The sequence below is a fragment of the Chlamydotis macqueenii genome, chromosome 12 (genome assembly GCF_036417535.1).
Source record: "Chlamydotis macqueenii isolate bChlMac1 chromosome 12, bChlMac1.mat, whole genome shotgun sequence".
Lineage (NCBI taxonomy): Eukaryota > Metazoa > Chordata > Aves > Otidiformes > Otididae > Chlamydotis > Chlamydotis macqueenii.
Window position 1 is genome coordinate 9,447,884 of NC_141567.1, and position 22,413 is coordinate 9,470,296.

General features: G+C 42.9%; 1 protein-coding gene across 3 annotated transcripts in view; it reads left to right on the forward strand.

Annotated features, from left to right (window-relative positions):
• CEMIP (cell migration inducing hyaluronidase 1) overlaps positions 1 to 22,413 on the forward strand; it is a 113,334-nt gene that overhangs the window by 62,555 nt on the left and 28,366 nt on the right. For 2 of the 3 annotated variants that reach the window (XM_086757079.1, XM_086757080.1), the window contains exons 6-13: positions 137 to 316; positions 4,405 to 4,475; positions 5,217 to 5,312; positions 5,942 to 6,063; positions 8,277 to 8,418; positions 9,225 to 9,416; positions 18,334 to 18,509; positions 19,092 to 19,301. In XM_086757079.1, the coding sequence (XP_086613205.1) occupies positions 137 to 316; positions 4,405 to 4,475; positions 5,217 to 5,312; positions 5,942 to 6,063; positions 8,277 to 8,418; positions 9,225 to 9,416; positions 18,334 to 18,509; positions 19,092 to 19,301 (1,189 nt within the window). The remainder of the gene's footprint in view (positions 1 to 136; positions 317 to 4,404; positions 4,476 to 5,216; positions 5,313 to 5,941; positions 6,064 to 8,276; positions 8,419 to 9,224; positions 9,417 to 18,333; positions 18,510 to 19,091; positions 19,302 to 22,413) is intronic. The other variant, XM_086757081.1, reaches the window with a different exon arrangement.

Sequence of the window (22,413 nt, forward strand, 5' to 3'; positions counted from 1 at the left end):
AAGTGTTTTTGCAACGGGATAATATCATTACTATAAAAATGCAAAAGAGTTATTTCTCTATAGCACTTGCTTTTCAGTACATATAGCTGCAGTGCTCACTGAAGTAAATGCTTCTGGGTGTTTTTTATCACTTCAGGTTTGATACCTACAGAGCAAAAGAGGAAAGCATACGGCTTGCCCAGTATTTGGGCAGAGTTGCAAATGGCATGATCCTGTCGGTTGCAGTGAACGATGAAGGATCTCGAAACTTGGACGACTCGGCCAGGAAAGCAATGACCAAACTGGGCAGCAAGCATTTCCTCCACCTTGGGTTTAGGTATGTGCCAGTCCTGCCAGTTCTTCCAGCACAGAGGCTTTATTATGCTCCTGAGATGTCCAAATAATTCCACTCCATCAAAGGCACAAAGTTCTTTCACATGGGAAAAAAAAAAAAGAGGGAAACTTCTCAATGTGAAGTTTTAGCAGTTAATGGGATCGCTTAAGATGCACTCAGTGTCTATATTGGGTGTTTTTATTAGCAGATTGAGGAATAGCATATGATTCACATTTTAAAATTATATTTTTCCAAGATATTATTCCCACAAGTTACTTATTCCAATTTATTTTCAAGTCATCCCCCAAAGATTTAAGAAGCAGATCTACATACACAGAGTGGATGGGCTGGGCTAAACATTCAGAGGGTGCAATAATAGCTGTGTAGCCCTGACTGAATACGTATTCTTCAGCTTGCCCAATATGTATTCAGGGACTTGTGCAGCACAGAAATTTAGCAAGCATGAATTTATGCTGTGGACTGTAAATACTTCTGTGGCCAATACAGTGTCTGTGTTGGCACACACACTGTTGAGAATATTTGCTATTTACCCAAGTGTAGCCATTATTTTTTTGGTGTTTATCTGAGTTTATCTAGGCTTTTTTTTTTTTTTTTTTTTTTAAGAAGCACTAAGAGGGTCACTGCAGAACATGAAAAAAACAATCTGCCTTGTAGGGAGAAGCGATTCAATTCAGCAGTCTGTGGGAACACACCAGTGTCAGCTGGGCATGTGCAGATGGAATAAGATTTGGGGTGGTTGATGAAGAGATTGTGTCAAATATTACAGGGACTCCTGTGCACCAGATAATGCATTTCCAAAAATGAGCCAAGGCTGCAGGAATATTCTCCAAAACCAGGCTAGCTCCATCAGTGCAATGCTTGCTCTCAAATGCCCAGAACTCGTATTAAAGCCCAGTAGCCTGCTGGGTTTGTTTTCAAAGACTGAAATTCGGGAAACAGAGAAAGATTTTTGAATATTATACTTTTTTTTTCCCAATTGTGCAACACGAAGAAACTGATGGATTTCCCATATGTTTATAAAAGTAAATTGCAGTTGATGTTTTTAGGCTGCTGTGGTGGTTTAATGCTAGTTTCTCACTACTTTGCCATAAATGCTTAGAATGGAAATACCATAGAAATTCATCCATGGAAGTGGGACTTTCAACATTGCTATTGTTTGCAGTCAAAAAGCCAACCCTTGCCATGCTATTATCTGAAATACCACAATATTTCCTTGTATAGATTATAGGGACATTGTGAGTACCATAATGTGGTAGTTGATAAATATTAAATATTACCTCCCACTGGCATGTGGAAAAATATCTGCATCTTGGTGCATTATTTAAAAGACTGTATTTCTAGGGGTGTTCTCAGTGCTTAAAAAATAAGTGACTTCCAAAAAAATACATTGTCTGGGTAGCAGCTGGGACCAGATTTACAAAGGTATTTAGATGGCCGAGAAGAAGACAGGCAGCTTTGTCAGATGTATCCAAGCTTTTCTCCTTATACAAATTGAACTTCCACTTCACTTCAGTGTAGCAAGGTTTAGACATTGATTTACACTTCAGACACATCTGTAACTATGAAAAAGGATGTATATACCTGACAGGTGCTTTTCAGAAATTTTTGGAAGATCTCTAAAAAAAAAAGAAAAAAAGTAATTCAAGGTGAGAAAATGACACACACACATGTACATACTTTAACCAGTATGGCAAAGGAAGGCTCTGGCAGAGGAGAGTGGGTGAGTTTTTCTTTCTAGCATGCCCGTGTGCACGCTCTCACCACTCACTGCCCAGCACCCAGCGTTTGCTGGCCGGTCCCACTGAATCCTGGTTGTCACATCTTCTCAGGTCCCTGCCGATGGCTGGGGCTGACCATGGGCATCACCGAGATGGTAGCAGTGTAAGCCCCAGGTGGTAATTTGGCATGAGAAATTTCTATTTCACCTTTTGTGAGGTGCCGCTTGAGTCAGGCTATTCAAGCACAGACTGGGTTGTTTTCAGACTGGGGTGGTGGCAGGGGTTATACGGACGAATTCCTGTCTATCTGCAGTTGCTCCATATTCACCATTGAACTGATTGTAAATTAAATTGATTGTAAATCTGTGCAACTCCCTCTTGCTGTAGAAGAGCCCATGAGCAATGCTGATTTATCCAAAAATGTTTCTGTGCTCCTGGCATCTCTTTCAGTTGCCTATTTGCTGAGTCCAGAACATTAGGAATGAAAGGAAAGTCTTGCATTTCTCCTCTATTTCAGTCCTTTTGAAAAGTGAGTTTGCTCTTCTAACCATGAGCTTTTTTTTCTTCCTTCTACTAATAAATTAAAGGAAAGCCTTTCAGTGCTTGATGACACAGTTGTTCTCTTTGGAATCCCACCCAAATATCACTGGTTTGGCTCTGGATTTACTGGTCCCTTCATCTCATATAGCTCAAACAGATTGCATGTGTCCTCATGTGTTAGGGTTGAATGACTTTTAAACTATTTTTACTGATAAAATAACTGGGAGAAACAAGTATTTTAACACATGAAATCAGGCCAAACCTTGAGTTGCAGAACTAACTAGCTTCTTATTCTTTAGATTATTTTGGGGCCATCATCTTTTTTGTCATTTGTTTCAAATTTGATGACCAAAATAATAATAATAATAATAATTTTAAAAATGTATCTTGCCTGCTGAGCGATAAAGTGTCCTTCCTGCCCCCATCCCCCTTCTCTCCCTGGATGGAGATCACAGCCCAGCAGTGCCTTTGGCAGTTGGCGCACAGGCAATTTTTCCAGCAGGAGCAGCTGGCTCGCTGGCAGGCTCCCGAGGCGGTTGTGCTGGCAGCTTCCGCTGAGCCTGTCCTGTGCTCGGGCCGAGGACACGCCGCTGGGACTGCCTCCCCTCGAGGAGCTGTGTCCGGTGCATGTGTGGGGCCTCGGCACAGCATGGGGTGCACCACTGCTCCGGGGAGCCCGCTCCTGCCGACCCCAAAGCCTGGGGCTATGAATCCCAGCAAAGCCCAGCTCACGGCAGTGGTGATCTGTTTGTGTTTCAGTGGCTATCTGTCAATGTCCATGCATGTTTTCTTCTGAAGTCCCAGAGCGGTTTATAACTTCACTTATACCAGCAGATGGTAAATGTAAGGTGACCTGCAGGACTCAAGGGTGACTCTTGATGCGATTGGAATCACTGGGTATTTATACCTACAGAGACGTGATTTCATCTGTGGGACTGATGGCTAAATTCAGGGTAGGGGTGACAGTCTCCCTACCACCCTAAACGCATATTTTTTATCCTGTTAGTCATTAAGAGCAGATATGCCTGAAGTACTTCTATTTCACAGATAAAACTCCCTCCTGACCCTCACTAATTGGGTTCACCTCCAAGGCTGGGAGGCACTTCAGTCCGTCTCCCTCGCTTACTGATCCATGGGGTCGTTCTCCAGCGCTGCTGATCGCTATTGAACCTGCTCAGCCAATAACCGTCAGGCAGTCACGAACTTGCTTCTGATACAGGCTCAGATTTGAACGGACAGTTCACACTCGTAAACCTTTATCCCTGTTCAATGTTCAAAAGCAGGAAATTAGATATCCAGAGACTATCTAGGTATTTTTTATTACTCTTTGCCAGACAGCCTGTCTTTTAGAAATTCTCAAGGGTCATTCCAAAGACAATTGTGACATACAAGGTTTCAGCATGAGCTAAATTTATTTAAGCAGAAGTGGCTTCTTTTCATATTCTTTAGAGTGCGTGCACACACATGCACATAGACACACAAAAGAAAGATTTTTTCAAGCTCCCAAAGGAGTTACCAGTGTCCTGTGGGTCTGTCACACACAAGCCTCTCTAAACCCTCATTTAAAAGAGCAGCACACTTGTTATAGGAGTGTATTAAGCAAGGATTTGTCATTGAACTTCCTTCTCTTTTGATATATTTACTGAAGAAATATAGACTGTTAAGATATTTTTAATTTTAACCAAGCTGCCTGTCGCACCAATCAGACTGTTTTGAATGTGGTGCCCCTGAGAAATGCAAGAACATTGCGCTATTAAAAATATGCGTCTCATACATGGCATAACTCGGTCATTTATCATTTTCATTTTCCAGGCACCCGTGGAGCTTTATTACCGTTAAAGGAAATCCCTCCTCTTCTGTTGAAGACCACATTGAATATCAAGGTAATTCACGCACAAAATGCTGGCTTGCCATTATCTCTGCAAGTTACTGGAGTTATGCCTGGATTAATTTTGTTAATGGTGTTTTCACTTGACACTGCATTACACTGAAGCTGTGTGCAATTGATGGTTAGACATATTTAATTGGATGCTCTCTATTTATTTTGCTTCTTCCTACGAATGCAGCTGAAGCAGCTGAGTGGGGTACAGCCTAGGATATCCAAACCTGAGATAAAAGGTGGGACCCTGCACCAGTGCAAATCCGTGTAACTCTGTTGAGCTTGGACTCTGCCTCTTTTCAACACAAAGCTATGGAACAAACCCAGTTCACCCCAGCTGAAAATTTAATCAGTGTGTCCCGTGTTGGTAGCCTTAAATACTCCTGCAAAAGCATTTGCTTGAAAGCTGAAGACTTTTGTGTCTGTGTCTTTTCATGACATTTTCAAGAGCAGCTAACAACAGGGCTTGCTACAACATCAAATAAAAATAGCAATATATTACAAATAATTGGGGTTTTATCCTCTCTTGGTTTTTGAAGATTTTTCCTCCTGATTGTCCAAGAAGTCATAAAAGTGTCCGAAGCCTCATTCCAAGATCAGTAAATTTTTCTGGAAGCTGTGCAGGGCTAACTCTGGATAACGTAGCCAAAATACGCAAACACACACGTGGACCATTACCTTTTCAGTTCTGACTTTTATCAATTGCATTCAATGATTTTACCAATGTTTGGGTTTTTTTTTACAGGTCACAAAGGGTCAGCTGTGGCCAAAGTGTTCAAACTATTCAAAGCTGAGAACGGAGAACATTTTAACGTCTCTTCCACTAGTGAGTGGGTTCAAGGTAAGAGGTCTGTGTGCCATTTAACTCAGTAGTAGACAGCTGGCAAACAGGGTGAATCATCATTTTTATTGCAATGCTTTTCCATTTGGGAAGAGTGGCCTTGCTAGCTGCTATTTACGTCGCTGCTAACCCAAGTAAAGAACACACACAGATTATTTCCCCGATTGTCTCCAGGACTCTCTGAATAACTGGGATCCTTTTTCCTTTACTGCACTGGGTATGAAATTCCATCTCTTATGATCTAAGGGATCACACTCAGCCTCTTACTTCTTTTGACTGCATAGTCATCATGTCCATGTTTCAGACAACATACAGTAACTGGTCGTAACTTGATCTGAAGATCAGAAAAGGCAGCTAGGGAGGACACAGATCCAAACCCCATACCTATTAATAATGCTCATACTGCATCCTCCGATTATGTAGCTTTTAAAACTCCGCTCTCCCTTGGCTGGTTACACTTCACAGCATCATTAAAAGCGGCCGACAGGCTGGCAGGAAGAGGCAGGAATCAGATCATCAGTGAAGAAACTTGTGAACGATATCTGAGATCACATTATGTTTCATGCATCTTTGCCGCATTCATTAAGCTTGACTTTCAAATTACTTTTCTTGTTTGCACTTGTCTCCAGATGTAGAATGGACAGAGTGGTTTGAGAAGCCTGATAAAGCAAGATCTAAGGACATGGAGAAGCTTTCTGACTTCAAAGCTGCTCATCCTGATAAAATCTGTAGGCAACCCATTGACATCCAGGTAGGCCAGCTTACCACTCGCTTTAGAGGGGCAAGTCTTCTTTGGACTGACACTGAACCCCCAAATAATTGTGCTTGTCAGTAATTTTTGTTTCTACATGAAACACACCAATTATTTTACTGCTCTAATACATAACCAACAAGATCTCATATCCAGTCTTGTATCATTCTGAGACAAAAGTTTACAGAGTGGAGCTCCTTTCTGGCTGCTGGCATGAAAAGGAGTGCAGATGGGGCCATGGACAGCACAGATGCTATCATGACATATGTGGTTCCCTGCTGGAAGATTAAAAGGAAAAAACACATGAAAATTACAAAGTTTTTAAATGGTCCTGGAATGGACTCTACCTAAAAAATTAATCACAAAATATAATGAGATGGTAAAGCTATCAGCTGTAGTAGGTTGGAAAAAAATATTGGTAAGCTTGCAGCCATTTCTTGGAGTCAATTGTTTTTTCTCTGTGGAAAATTTGAATTCTGTTTGGGGCTAAACACTATAATTATGCCATCAGGCCAGCACGCTGAGGAGAAATTATATCCCTTTTCTGAGATGGCAAAAGCCTCTTTAAGGTCAAAAAAAAAGGCGAAAATCAAGGCTTTTTTTTTTTTTTTTTGCATGTCCTCACTGGATACTTTCTATGTCTACCTGGTAAAACAACTACAACAGAAGCATTCCTGAGCGAAAGACAATAAAATACTTCATATCTGTGGGAGGCTGAACCTAAGGTTCCCGCGTTCTCTGAACCAGCTGAGTTCTCCTTATTCACAAGAATGCGGCTATTGAAGTAAACGGGAATGCTGACAGCATGAGTGAAAGTTTCCAGGGCTAGATGTTATAAAGAACCTCCTCTTGAACAGAAAGGAAAAAACCGGCCTATAATTTTCTGCCAGGTCTTAGCCAATCCACACTCATTTCTGCTTCCATATACATATATTAGAAGTGACAACTTAGTTCAAAACAGGGGTCAGATGTTTGTTATGATACAGCCCCTTCTAGCAGGCCTATTAAAAGAGAAACAAGAAAGATATTATTCTGTTCAAGAAACAAACCTCTTTTTTTTTTCTTTTCTGTTGAATAGCAGTTACTTTTTTTTTCCATGGACATTAAAATTGAAACAACATTTTTCAAGTTTATCTTGCAGATCTTAGGGAAAATCCTCAGGTAGTGTAATCTGGTGTTGCTCATTGCCTTCCTAAAGTTATGCTGATTTATAGCAGCTGGCCTGCTCCAACTAGGCCACGTATAAGAAAATTGAAGATATGATGATAATAACAGAAGCGCGGCACAGCCAGAGGCACATTCTGTCAGCTGACGGTGCTAATCTTATCCATGGCAGCGGGCTGTATGCATTAATAACGAAGGTCCGCATGAGCGAGAGAATTGGGATCAGACCCTCCATTGAAAGATGGCGTATCTCCTGGTGCCTTGTTAAAATGCACGTGTTGTTTGGATGGCCCAATGCAATGCATCACAGTTTCATGAAAGGGTCAAGAGAACTGCAAACTATAGAGCTGGGCTGTGAAATTTAACGTGGCCCTGAGGGGTGACATTGCCCCAGCAGCAACACGAGAGAGGCCACACGTCGCACTGCTTCTGGGCGTGATGCAGCCTTTTTTTCTCAAGGCAGGTCTACAGGCTGGTCCTTGCACGTGAGCAAATGCCACCTCTTCTTGTTCCTTTTGGAGCGATGGGTATTGGAGCTTCTTTGTTTTTTTTCTTAGAGACTGATCCATGCAGAGAAGAAATAAGACCCGTACCTCCTCCTTCTGCAAGGTTCAGACATAGTCTAGCTACAAGCAATGAAATGAGTGCAGTGAAGGGGCTTGAAACCATGAGTTCATTTGAGTGCAAGCATCTGTGTCCAGTGTTTTCATCTCCCCTCCAACCGATGGCAAGAGAAAATCTAGGGCACCGAGGCAGATGTTAGTGAAGCTCAGAATACTCCTCCCAAAAAAGCACATGGTCTTAATATAGATAGAGGAGAAAGGCATGCACCTAGCAATAATCCACCCAGCTTGTGGATAGAATAGCTGTGTTTGAGCACCAGCTGGAGTAGCTGCTGGATAACACACATAACAGTCGCAATGTTTGGTTACACAACTGTTGTGCAGCACCCAAAACAAAGCAAAAGCCTCTTTAGATGACATCGATGTTTTGGTGAAATCCCCTCACCTCAAAGTATCACCTGCTTTATACTTCTATTCTCATTCCAGGCAATGACGCTTGATGGAACCAATTTAACAACAGAGGTTTTCTACAAGAGTGGCCACGATTACAGGTTTCTGTGCCATGGCAAGGACCAGACAGGCGAGGGCTGCCAGAACTACAGAGTACGGTTCCTGTGCGGCAGATCTGGTATGTGCCCCATGTTTGAAAGCCAAACCAGGGAAAAACTGCCTTCTGATGACTGGCTCTTGTTGGGTGTAAGAACAACTTGAGTAATTCCCCAAGCTAAAACTTCGGCTGGGCTACTGACATGAACACTGATAAAACAGCTGAAGATTTATCTCGGGAAAAATTCCTGAGTGCTGAGGCAACAGGGTGGAGTCTCAAAAACCCATCAAGGCTATGGCAATATTGGGCAAGTCCCTTCCTGTAAACATCTTGTCTTTTGCTAGAGCATTTTGGGATGAGGTAGGATTAGTCAATCACAGTGTGCAAAGACAACCGGCTTTGAAAGTAATGCTTTATTTTGTAGTTATTAATTCCACCACTGCTATCCCTAATCTGGTCATTAGACAGGTCATTAGGATTCTTTGGCACTCAGCTGGCGGGAAAAGGAGGGTGGAAGACGGTTGTTTTGCTGGAAAAAACAGTCATTACGTTAAAGACCACTTGGCTGCTGTAAATAACAGTGCCCAGCACCCACAAGTGCTGCTGCTAAGTGGGTGTGGTGAAAATAAGCCACTAAGAACTACATTTAAATTTAGTCCTGGGGTTAGTGGAAAATCCACCTGCCTGCTACTAAAGGAAAACAGTTCCTTGTTTGCTTGCTTTGTAGGCCAAAGCCAGTAAAAACGCATGTTTGGAAGAGTTAACTGTTTTGTGTTGCATGAGGCAATCATCACTTTTGGTGGCGTTCCAGGGAAAAAAAAAAAAAAGCACAATAATTTTCTGATAAGATGAACTGAGTTCTCCACCTTTCCATTTTGGCTTTTCAGTGAAACCAAAGCTTACAGTAACCATTGACACCAATGTGAACAGCACAGTCCTGAATCTGGTGGATGACGTGAGCTCATGGAAACCTGGAGATAGGCTGGTGGTTGCGAGCACAGACTACTCCATGTACCAGGCGGAGGAGTTCCAAGTACTCCCATGCAAAGCCTGCAGACCCACCCAGGTCAAGGTGGCAGGTAAGGTCTTCATCTTGTCATGCTGGCCTTGCTGTACACAAATTCTGTCCTTTGCGCTGAGGTGACTCCATTAAAAATTGCAAAGAGTTGAAAGACACCGGAATTTGATGGCTAGTTTTTAGATGCTTTTGGGAAATGTCTTTCATGCTTGAAAGCCATTTAACATGATTCTGGTTCCTTTCTGCCTTCTCTTTTCATAGCTGACTCAGTTTTTTGTCTCCAAGCACGCTATTGAATGGATGTATTTATTTAAGAGAGATAAGTACAGGTCATGTATGTGAAATGTTCACTTTTACATAACTGCATTTGAAAATGCATCACTTCCTAGAAAGCAGGAGATGGGCACAGCTGATCTGAAGAGTGAGTGAGGCTGGAACAGACCATGAGAGACTGTCAGGCTATGAAGTAATGTGCAGCTGGCTATTTTCCTAAGAAAGTTATATTTAACAAGAACTGTAATCTTACATTTTAGAAATACTGTTTTGTACTACTGAAGCTACTGTTTCTCTGTTACTGTGACTCTAGACAGCATTGTTTAGAGGTGATGTATTAACCAAACATTTCTGGAGCCACAAGGCCAGCGCGTTGTCCTGAGCCGCAGCACTGGGGGAGACGGGGTCGGTAGGGTGGTCCCGGAGTTAGTCTGAGCAGGAGGAGCGGGAAGCTTTGCAGAGCCACAGCATTTTTCTCTTGAAGGTGACTAGCTCAAACCCAGAACAAATTGCTTTTGGTGAAGAGACATTGCAGACTAATGATTGTAAAATAGCCTTCAGATACCAAGTCCAATTAAACAGCATAACCATGATGAAGCACAGACTATTACTGATGTGAGCATAAAAGTGAAATCCAGGGCAGGAGATCTGCATCTCCACTTGAGTCTGTGTAGTGATCTTTTCCTTCTAGAACTAGATTTTGGCACACTGATAAACAGAGCATGAAAATACCACATGATCTACTTCTTCTGCAAATAGGTGAAGAACTTTTAATTGCTATACTTTACAAAAGCAGAAGTTATTTTACAATGTAAAAATATGTAGCGGCTGAGGCCATGTTTCAAAGGCAGATCTGCCTGGTGGCAAATCACACATATTATGTTACCTTCTGCTTACACAGTGGCAATTGCTCTAGGCAGAGGTTTTGTCTGCATTTACAGTAAGATCTTTCTGAGAAACCATGAGAGCACTTGGAACATCCAGTGTACCAGGGAGTTTGCTCAGTTCTGTGAAATGAACTGCTTCACCACTATCTCTGCTGCAACATCTTCTGGAAGGTAGAAATACACTTCCTTTGGCAACTACTTCCCCACAGAGTTCTAACCATTCATTGTTGGATGGCCCAAAAGAGAGATGTTCATCAAGCCAAGAAAAATGTTATTCACAGTTTGTGTCATAGTCTTATGATTTCAAGTGACTAGTACTTTCAAATAAGACACATGTCCAAGTTGAATATTTTTCTTGAACAACTTTTGAGCTATTGGAAAAACTGTACCAGACAAGTATGATACTAGTCTCATCATGAAGATGATCTTGGAAGATCGTCAGTAAAAATAATGATGACATAGGAATATTTCTCTTAGGCTTCCCATAATCTAATGGATCTGTGAAATTCATGTGATTACATTTATCTTCTACAACAGTGGCAACTGAAGTAGGTGAATGATATTAATAAAGGGTTAAAAACAACAACAAAGTTCATGTGAATTTCAAGTAAAGAAGCAGTGGAAACACTTGTTAAAGTAATTGTGCTTTTGGTCTCCGATTACTCTTTAGGAGAATTAAAACATTCCTTTTATTACCACAAATTACATGAACAGCAGGGCCAAAGTCTACCCTTACTTATATCCAGGCAACTCCATTGACGTCAATGGGATTTCACTGATTGTATAAATCAAGGCAAAATCTGGTCCAGTAATAAAAATCACATCCAACTTTCTTGTAACAAAAGCACATTCACACTAGAAAATAAAATAATCTGCCTGATTTTAAGTTCAGTCTAGATTAAATAAAACCTGGGCAAGGCTGTAATCTCTCCTGTCTTTAGGAGCAGGAGGTCCTTGAGCTGCTCTGTGCCTGCCCATGGTGTAACTTTATCCATTGCCCTGTGCCATGACATGCAATTAGCCAGAATCAGGAGCACTAATGAGCCAGGGCGTGGGTGCTCTCCGCGCCTCCTCCCCTCTGTGCTGCCTGCAGCCTGCACAGCTCTGCCTGGGCTCTCCCTGCCCTGCCAGGTGGGCAGCAGTACCACGGTGGTGGGTTTTGAGGTGTGAGCATCGCTGGAGGTGAATGCCACCGCACTGAGATCTTGGCTCACACGGGCATGCATGTATGAACCCACTGTCCCATGGCCAGGTGCTGACTTTGATGAAACATCTTGGGATTCAATTAATTTAAAAAATAACTATTCTGTTAAATAGGGCTTTATGTGTCCCTGTGGCTCATCAAATCTTGTGTGAAGGGAGAATGGCTGACAGAGAGCAAGTACATTAAAATAGCCAGCAGCGGGCTGGCTTCTAGCTGTAGCGCAGGAGAGCACAACCTGTGCTTGCGCAGTGGCATTAGGCTCTTGGTGTGTGCAGAAGATGTTCATCGTAAGTGTTTGCCTTCCTTTTGCTATCTGAGATATGCAAGATTGCTTTGCTCCTTCTGAGAAAAGCCTTCCACACAGATGCATCTATGTATGGGGTCTTGGAGAGATGTCATTTGTTATAAGTGGAATGGCCTAATTTTCCTAAAAGGTTTAGTTTAGCAGCTGAGAACTCCAAAAGTCTGTCTTTGAAAGACAAATGATGAAACCGTTCCTACCCATGATGGTTTATATCCCTTTCGATCTTTATTTTTTCCCTTTTCCATTTTTTTTTTAAATGAAACCTAAATGTCAGATCTGACCTACTTAAGAGTCTTTGTTTAAAAAGACAGAAAACCTCTGCTTTGTGGACAGACAATTTGCTGTGGCAGCCACTTGGCATACCAAAGTTTAACTATAATTGATGCTCTCATCGTTTAATAATAAGTTAATAGACATGGTTTAGCACATTGTGCCAAATAAGTCAAACTCATTAGTTAGCTCATGTCCTATTTATATTTTATGCTTCCTGCTGAAAACTCGTACTTGCTTTACTTGCTAGAAAAGGATTGATTAGAAGTTGGTCTTTTCAAAACAGCTTAAGAACATTAATACTCAATTCCTGTCAGATTTTAGTAGTATTTAGATGTCTAACTGTGGACTTCTGCAAATCTCAGTGTAGAAAGCACAGATGGGCACCCAGGTACTGATCTTGCGCGCTCCTTTATTGGAGTAATTACACTAATGTCAAAACGGTCGCTCCCATGAGTAAGTGTGATTTGCGTGAGGACTCAGCTCTGCAGGTCCTGCTCCCGGTCAAATGGTTGCTCACTGAAATGGAATTATTTTTCTCCACTCGCCTCCTTTGTTTAACTGTTTTTTGCTTGTCATTTCTGTGCCTAGATTATTTTCTCTGTGGGAACAGATTAAAACTGTTTGATCTTCCAACTTCACAAGGTTTGGGGAGGCTCGACAGTACAGGGCAGAGGGAGGGAGGAGGAAGGAAGGAAGGAAGGAAGGGTTGTGTTGTTATGATAGAACTGGATAGTAGGAAAGATCAAGTATTTTGTCTAGTTTCCCTGGGAAACAAGTCTTATCTGCATCTTGGTTGCTCTGTATGAAGTTACTACCAATGCTGATAAGTTTCACCACGGAACAAAATGATGAAATGCTCTTTTGTGTTCCTATATGCTCTTGATAAAGCATGAAAAAAACTATTTGTGCCTGGCATAATTACTGCAATTATCTCACATACTGGTGAATCTATGATTACAAGCACACATATTTTAAAGCCTGCTTACTGGGTTGCAAATACTATAGAGATATGGAGTTTACTGTGATCTTGTTCATGCAGAGAACTTCAAATTTAAAATGTAGATACATAGTTGTCTAACAACTCCACAGCCTGTGTCAGCATTCATCTTGTGCTGTGAGAAGTTACTCCTCTATCAATATTCAGATACTTTCAGAGATTTTGGGGTTTCTGTTTAGAAGTTGGCATCATTTTGGCTGGAACTTGACAATAGCTCTTTTTTAAAGGCAAACCTGGTGCTTGAGGGCTGGGCAGGAAATGTCACGAAATGGCCCTTTGTAATGGTCTTTCAGAGCTTTCTTCTACCTTTGGGCATTGCCTAGCAGCAGAGTTGAAAGAAACATACTAAAGTTTATAGAGTAGTTCAGAAGGGTTGAGTTTGGGCCTAATTTAAGTAAGGATTTGATCTGTTTGTCCACCAGGCCTACCTAATCTTCCCATCCCAGCTGCAAGAACTTGTGTGTCAGGATAAGGAGAGGAAAAACTGGAAGGCTGGAGAGGGAAAACCTAGCACTTACAGAAGTACATGGGTAGACTGCCAAGTGGCGGCTGCAAAAAGAGGGTGTGAGGTGGAGCAGGAGTGGGCTGAGGAAAGAGGGTGACCCTGCCATTGGGATAAAACACTGAGACCTCGCAGAGACCTCTCAGTGCCCAGTTAAAGCCAGTGCGAGCAGATGCATTGCCCTCAGTCCACATCAATCCTCCTGTCACCCCTGTCTGCAGCAATAACATCCACTCATTTCAGCCTTGAAACCAAACAGCTACAGAGGCTTTGATCCAACGCAGCATTTTAGTATACACTTAATAATATCCACGTGAACTCAGGGCTCTTTGCAGAGGGACACCATGCAAGACCATGAAGGAGAAAAGGGGTGAAGGGCTATAATAGGATGAGTTATCCAACAGGAATTGGTCCCTAGAAGGCTTAGTTAGCTCTAAGCTCCTTATAAAGGTTCATCCTTTCTCCTGTATGTCTTTTTAGTGGAAACTTCATTTTCCATGTAAAAGTTATGAATTTGAGGAATATTTATTTGTTAAGATACCAGGTTGTACTGCATGATGCAAGAAGCTGGTTAGCTCACCCAAACCATGCTGGATTGCATTACAGGCTTGCAGCTTAGGGATGCAATAGCAAACCCCATTATTCAGAATAATGACCATTTGATAGGATGCCTGTGTGAACATTTGTTGGTTATTAAATATAAGCTATAGAGGCATTACCACCAGTGATGACAAATGTTTGACAAAAATGCTAAATCTGACAGAGGTCTGGGCTGGCATCTAGAGTGAGTTGTACTAATTTTAAAGATGCCCTGAAGGATTCACTGTCACTAGGTTACGTGGGTTGAACAGACAAGTTTGTGTTGAGCATTTCCTTTAAAAACTCCTGTTTAGGAAACACTGAAAGACCCCGGGAGAGAAAGTCTTAGCCTTACAGAGCCCAAAGGAGAACAGAAGACCCTTTAGAGAAAAAACAATGTCCATGAGTATCTTAGCTCCACTTTCTCTTCACCAAACCCAGACCTTCAAGTGCCTGTTTCACTTCTGAAAGGGATATTTAGCAGTTTGTGTTATTTAGAGCCAAGGCATTTAGGAACGCATGAGTGTACCTGGGAAGGTTTTCAGACACATCTGTGTAACTCACCAGAGCTAAGCACAGTTCCACATCCATAGCAGCTGAAAGATTTAAAATTCCACCCTTCCAAGGTCTGATAAAGCCTGAGACCCAGGTTTTATGGCTAGGTTCAAGTATGGCAGGTTTTCCTGGAGCTTTGTACGCTGTGGAGAGAGATTGTTTTGAATTGGTATGTTGACATAAGCATGCCCTTGATTAGTGGATCACCTATGTTTATCTTAATGCATACTTTCTTTTAATAATTACCTTGTCCTTACCAACAACTGGTGACTTTAATAGTCACTGTCTTGAGTAATAAGCATGGAAATGTGCTTATATTTTGCTGATTCAAGACTTCAACCAGGCAAGCCCACACAGTAAATAAGTTGTTCCCTGTGAATTTACGTTTTGCTAACTGGAGGCACTGGTATGACAAATAGAGCAGCAAACTCAGGGCATTTTTCCTAGTTCCTTGCACAGGCCTGTTGTGGGACGACGTAATTTGTGTTACTGCAAGGCCTTGTTTGGTTTAGATTATAACATGGCACAAGCCTGGCTTGCTGGTGAGGCAACATCTGTCCATGAGGGATGCAGCAAGACCGAGCCCAAAGGAAGAGATGGTGAATCAGTGACCCCTGGGTTTGTTAGCGGTTGGGCAATCACAAGCATCGGCTTTGATGCTGAAGCAGCAGACATTCCTCCCACGTTCAAAGCACAGTGTTGCCCTTCTTAGTATCAAACGACTTCAGTGCTGGTTTACTAAACCGCTGGCTTGGGTTTGCCCATGGTCCGTAGCCAGGATCTCGGGTATCGTGGCTGCTCCCTGGGAGGGCTCCATGTGCTGGCTGCAAGCAGCAGCCTAACTTCAAATTTGCAGCTCTGCAGAGCGAGATGCTCCCATCCCATATGAGCTCCCTGAACTCAACACAGAGAGAGTTCAAACAACTCTTTGGTTGTTTTTTTTTTTATGCCCATCACTAAACATGCCACAGCGGCTCCCTGGAAGTGCCACGCGTCTATAAATGCACATTGGGGTGCTCCCGGCCCCATGGGAAGTGCCCAGTGCTTGTTTCCAGAAGGCATGTCCAGGACCTGAGGGATCCTGTGCCAGGATCTGTCTCCTGTGAGCCATTTCAGGAGCACTGGCTCCCATTGCCATGGGGAGATTGAATTTCTGACTGCTTCGAGGAGAGGTTTTTTTTTGTTTTTCAAAGCTCTGTTAAAGGAGCTATTATTCAAAATCCACTTTTACGTTGGAAGGGAATTGCTTTCCTTCTCTCCTTTTATCTCCAAACAAGTCAAGTCAGCAAAAGCACAAAGTGAAAAACATGCACCCAAGAAGTTATATTTAGAAACTGGTTAGTCCGTATTTAACATTCCTGTCAGTGCTTACACTATTTTGCATGTCTGGACTGGTGTTAAATTAAATTAAATACATGCAAGCATGACATTTATTATGCTAGAGCTCAGCACATGAATAACAAAATTGCCTATCTAATTTCACTGCCACAAATCCTGGAGATGTGGCTTGAAATAGGATGTTCTTATGATTATCTGAACTTCTTCCTGCGTTTCAGTAAATCAAGGAAAGGTCAGCTCCGGGGGAAGCTGAATAATAACAGCTTAAAAACGGTTTCATAATGAGAGGCTGTGCTCCTTAACAAGCTCGCTCAAGGGTCCAGCCCAGAGTGTCCTCATGTGGAGTACGCCCACTGCAGCGGCTTTTGTACTGTATGTGAAAGAGGGAAGCAAAGCTGCTTTTTGGATGAGCTGGGTCTGATTTTGGCCACACACCTGATGAGGCTTGCTGGCTTCAGGGCAACAACACGGGGAAGCCCAGGGTCTTTCTAGGGAGGCAGCTGCAAAAGTGGACGAGATGAAAACCCGTGGCCCCTTGCAGCCCTTCGTTTCTGGGCCTGAGTGTGGAGCTTGGAGGGAGCCTCATCTTCCCACCACAGCCTCGGTTAAAAGCATCTGCCTGTCCTGCCACCCCCACTCCTCTAGTTAACAGTGTTTTTTCTTGTGGTCAAATTATTTTGAAGATGGAGGTGCCAAGGCAGAGGGCACACGTAGCAGCGTGAACCCAGTTCTCCAACGCAGCAGTCTCGGAGCAAGGCGGAGCACTCGCTTTTCTGAAATCCCAGTATTACCATCAGACTAGACTGCTCCCAGCTGCAGGAGAAGAGAGAGTGAATGGTGTTTGCTTATCTTTGTTATTAAGTAAAAGCATCATGTTTTGGTTAAAAACAAGCCTGTTTCAATGTTCAAAATCCTCCCCTTGACTTGGCACCTCTGCTTAAGCATGAAGTGCTTCACAGCAATAGCCAGGCTTGCCATTTGTTTCTAATTACTGCTTTGAACGATTCCATTGAAATTAAATACGCACAAGTGTGGCATTCCTTAAAGTTCAGTGTTTACTTAAAGAGTTTTTTACTTATTTTTACTGGAATAATACAGAACGTAGTCAGTAAGATGAACCTTTTCCCAACTGCATTCTCTGCAGAAAGCCACGGAAGGAAGGAGGGAGTGTGAATATGTTTGAATGAAATTACAGCAAAGAGATTATTTTGCTTTCTAGACATCCATACTGCCTGGACTTCACCCCTTTCTGGTCCAGCCAGGGAAGGCTTTCTGGGCTTTTAACCCCTCCACGGAGCCAAGTGTGTGTCTGGAGGAGGTTCTGAGCAACCTGGCTTGGCAAAGGGAGATGTGGCAGGGGGTAGATGGAAGATCCCATCAACTCCAGCTACGCCAGGGCAGAGGGAAGTGTTGAGAGCAAGTTGGAGGCATGCAGGCAGATCTACAATTGAGAGGTTTTGGGGGCAGGCAGTGGGAGGGTTTGCAGCCCAGAAGCTGGATGAGGGATTGCAATTGTCCCAAGCCACGATTTCCACAAGGCTTTCTGCCCAGTCCTCTCCCTGCTTCAGTTAACAACCACGGCGTTAGCAGGATCAGACTGATGCTCGCTCATGAGCGCTGCTGTGGGATCTGAGCAGCTCCCAGTGTCACAATATAGAAGTGCTGAGCTCACCTTGCGGATTTAGATTTTTCAGTAGCTACATCATCAATTTCCTTTGCATTGGATGTTCATACAGGGCTGATAGTAATCCAAAGTAAAAAAGTCTCGAGTGATCCCTTTTCAAGGTAGGAAATGTGTTTTGTCTAACAGACTGTTGGTTTAACTCCCTGTCTAAATGAAGCAACTTAAGACCAAAAATCCCACTTCCTCTGTTGCAAATATCTCAGCAAGACCTTGGGTGGCACCTGTGCTCCAGCCTTCCCTCCTTTGAGGAATCGGCCAACAGTTTTTGCTGACTCAATTACTCCTTTCATTATCACGCCAACCCCACCACAGGAAGCAGAAGGAGAAACCAGCAGCGTTGGCAGAGTAACTCTGAAACTGGATCTTGTTCCTTTTGCTTTAGGGAAGGCATCGTACCTCCACACTGGTGAAGTCGTCGATGGCGTCGACATGCGGGCAGAAGTGGGGCTGCTGAGCCGCAACGTTGTGGTGATGGGTGAGATGGAGGGGCGGTGCTATGAGTACAGCAGCAAGTTATGTTCCTTCTTTGATTTCGACACCTTTGGAGGACACATCAAGGTAGGGCTGGAGCCCTCTCCTTGCCCCTTCCTCCACCCAGCCACACCTTCACATACCAAGGGAGCCAGGACACAGGAAGGGAGGAATCCCTCGTGTCAGCCACTGAGCAAACAGCCTCTCCCCACAGTTCAGCAGATCCACCCCACTGCTGCTGCCTGTCTCTTGGTTTTAAAGTGCACCTCACACCCCTGGAGACATTGCTCAGCCAGCCAGGCTGGTGCTCAACCCATCCAAGATACAATCTCCACATCCCAATCCCAGTTTTCCCCAGATTCTGCTGGTGCTCAGCCCAGGCAATTTGATGTAAGCCCAGCTGACTGAAACTCATGGAAAACATTAAATGCAAATGGTTTTTCCATCAAAAATTAAGTCAAATGTAGCCATGATAGCAATGGTGGGATCAAAGAGCAGCTATGGTCCCCTTAGCCACCATGACCCTCTCCCTTACCCTGCAGCCATACACTCCCTTCCAGTAAATCTCTCTAGAAGATACAGTGCAATCCCTCCTATCTCTATATTCCACACCCTTCTTGCCCTCAACAGTCTTTTATGGTTTTTGACTGATGTTCTGTTGTTCTTCAGATTGGTCTTGATTTTAAGGCTACCCATATTGAAGGTCTAGAATTGAAATACATGGGACAGCAGACAATGGGCCATTACCCGATTCACTTCCATATGGCTGGAGATGTGGATGAGAAAGGAGGCTACAACCCTCCAACGTATGTGAAGGATGTCTCCATCCACCATACCTTCTCCCGCTGCGTCACAGTCCATGGATCCAATGGTTTACTGGTAAGAAGCCCCAATGTCTACCTTAAAGATCAAGGCAACAGTAAAATTATTTCCTCATACCATGAATGCAGCGTAATTATTGCAGGGTGACGTGTTTTATTGTTAGAACTGGTGTCTGACTCCTCCCCTCATCCGGATTACGTGGATATATACTCCAGGTGTATTTCAACCTGCATTAAAAAGGAGGAGGCCAGTGTGACACTGTGCTCTGTGTGACTTAGAGCAGCCTGAGCTTTTGTCTGTGTGCAGCGATGTCTGCAGACCAGCCCATCTCTAATGAGTAGTTGGATCTATCTATGGACTCGCTTGCTATTTAAAGAGGATAATCAGAAGGTTTAAGTGTGCTTCATCTTTCCTGTAATAAAGGTTTGTGTTTGCAATGCCATTCACAACATTAAGCACTCACAGAGCTCTGATTTGTCAGAGTTGTTCTCCAGAACAAGAAATCCTTTAGGATAAATCTAGACAATGACCTATGCTTACCAGACAAGTTACAGCACACCAGAGTCAGTAAGAACACATTCAGATTCTCCCCAGATGTATGGGTGCCACCTTCTTTGGGATAAGGATGCACAAAGGGAAGACAATGCTACCTTACTGAGCATCCTGCAGACTGGCACATTACCCCAAAAGGCTTTCCTCACTGTCATCCCACCTCTGATGGCTTCTTCAAAGAATAAAAGTGCTCCTTTTGCACTTCTGGGATAGGAATGGGTTGTGCTGGTCATGTCCCTTGGTGTTTTTTTCAGCTTGAACTTCCCACCCTTTTAAGACAGTTCATGAGAAAGCCACTCACACAAGAAATTATAATAGAGCCACCCACCTGGTTACACCAACAAAACTGAGACCCAGAAAGTACTGCATGAGTGGTATTACTGAAACTATAAATACAACCAACTCCATTCACGAAAAATGAACATGGGAAAAGAAAAATCTTTCCCCATATTCAAGAAATGTGCAGAAATCTATCCCAAAAGCAGAGCTGCTAAAGATGTGAAATAAGCATCAGGTTTGACTAGACAACTTTTCCCCAAGCTCAAAAGAAAATCTTAAAAAAGCTAAGATTTCTATAGGCAGAGGACTCTCACCTGCTCAGTGAGATGGCAGTGTATTGCAAAAGGGAAAAAGGCATGAGAGACCTAAGAGGAGTATTTGTACGGGGAAGAGCCCTGCTGCTCTGTACATAATGGAATTTTAAGAGAAGACATATCACTGGCAGTTGTAACCTGGATGATCACTGTGAATTAGGAGTTCGCATCCATACCAAGCTATTGTACAATTTTGTACAGGAGCCCATAAGAACTACTTTTCTTTAACCTATTTGGGAAATAGCATTTGCTTTCAATCCCTAGCTAAGACATGATTTTTGCCCTTTACTTACTGATGAATGCTTCCTCCCTTACTGACCATAGCACATGGAAGGCTTCATCTTACAGTTGTCTTTTCGGCAAGGACTGCAGGCTACAACCTCTAAAAGTGGCAACTTCTAGAAGGGAAAGTCACAGGCATAATTAAAATGCACAGAAGTTAAAGAGAAGGCATTGAAATTGTAGCTCCAGAAGCAGAGCAGCTTTTATCTATTTATGAATGTGAAGTTTGAGGTTTGACCTCTGTCCTTCAAAGTTTATAACATGATCCTAAAAACCTACCAAGCGAACATGCATTCTGCAGAAAAAAAAAAAAAGACATTCTACCATATAAATTTTGTAAGGCATTCAGGGTCATATGGCATCTTCCCAATTCAAAGTCGCCAGCACAGCGGCTCGGTCCACGATTGATGTGCAGAGTGGAAGGGCGACATTGCGGGATTCATTTGTCACACCATCACGGGCTGTTACCAATGGCACCATGTACACGTTTTCTGGCTACACAGAGGTTGCACAGCTGTTGATGAGCTGCAGCTCAGCTAAAGCCCTGCTTTTGGATCTAATGTGAGACCTTTGTTCCCTATTGATTAATACTTGCCAAAGCAAATACCCAGACCCTGGCATTTTTCTTATCGGTCAGACGGGTATGTTCGTATCGAGCATTTGGAAATAGTTCTGTCTCTTGTGAGAGAGTGACAGCTGTGCCGTCGGGGATCCATAGCACAGGGATCCATGCGCTCAGGCTTTTCCAGCCAAGATGGCATGATGGAATTTAGACAGGCTGATGAAAGCAGCTTGATACTTTTGCTGTTACTCAACAGCCACAGTTCCCTAAATGACTGTGCTTTGTCTCCATGACAAGGCACCCAAGAGAAATCTTAGAATTTAGGACATATAATCTAAAACCTTAGTCAATTATTCAGTCCTTGTTGATTATAGTTTGTAAAAATGTGTGAATACTAAAGTCTACTCATAATACTTAACCTGGTTTTTATTTTAACTGTATAATTATTGCTGACAGCTGAAAAGCTCCAGTGAAATAAAGCAATCTGACCAAGTTTGTTTAGTTGCATCATAGAAGATGTGCTCCAAGGGTTGCGTCACTTAAATGTTTCATTACTCTGTGATAGATATCTGCAGCCAGCAGGTTCATCATCAGGTGATCCCACCACAATCTCCTCATCTGGTTTCTGTCTCCATTTTCCTTCCTTTTGTCTTCCTTCTGCCCCAGATATATTCACAGACACCCACATGGGTCTCTGAAATGCAATAGTTATTCTATGCATTTCCCAGTTGCCTATTATCTTCTTACTTGGGCAACACTACCTGTTTCTACGTGCATGAACTCCATTTGTGCAAATAGTGATGAGCTCCATCTTTCCTCAGGTAACATTCATTCCCTCTGAGATCAGATAGATCCAAAGCCTACTTTGCCAAGGGAAAATTTGCCTTGATGACGTGCACAAACGGCGCTTTGGAAACAGCCATTCAAAAAATCTATCTGGGCTATTAAACCTCAGCATAGCACAGCAGCTAACGACTTCCTTAACATAAAGCCTTTGATTTCAGAGGGGGCTTCTTGCATGGCTGTGGTTGAGCACCTGTGCAGATGCTTTAACAAATTGGAGAGGGGCATCAGTTATTTTTAACTGTCATTAAAGCAGGCTGGTAATTTACATATAGGCTTCCTTGCTTGCTTTGCTATTGCTTTTCTCATGTCACTTTAGAGATATTCATACTGAAAA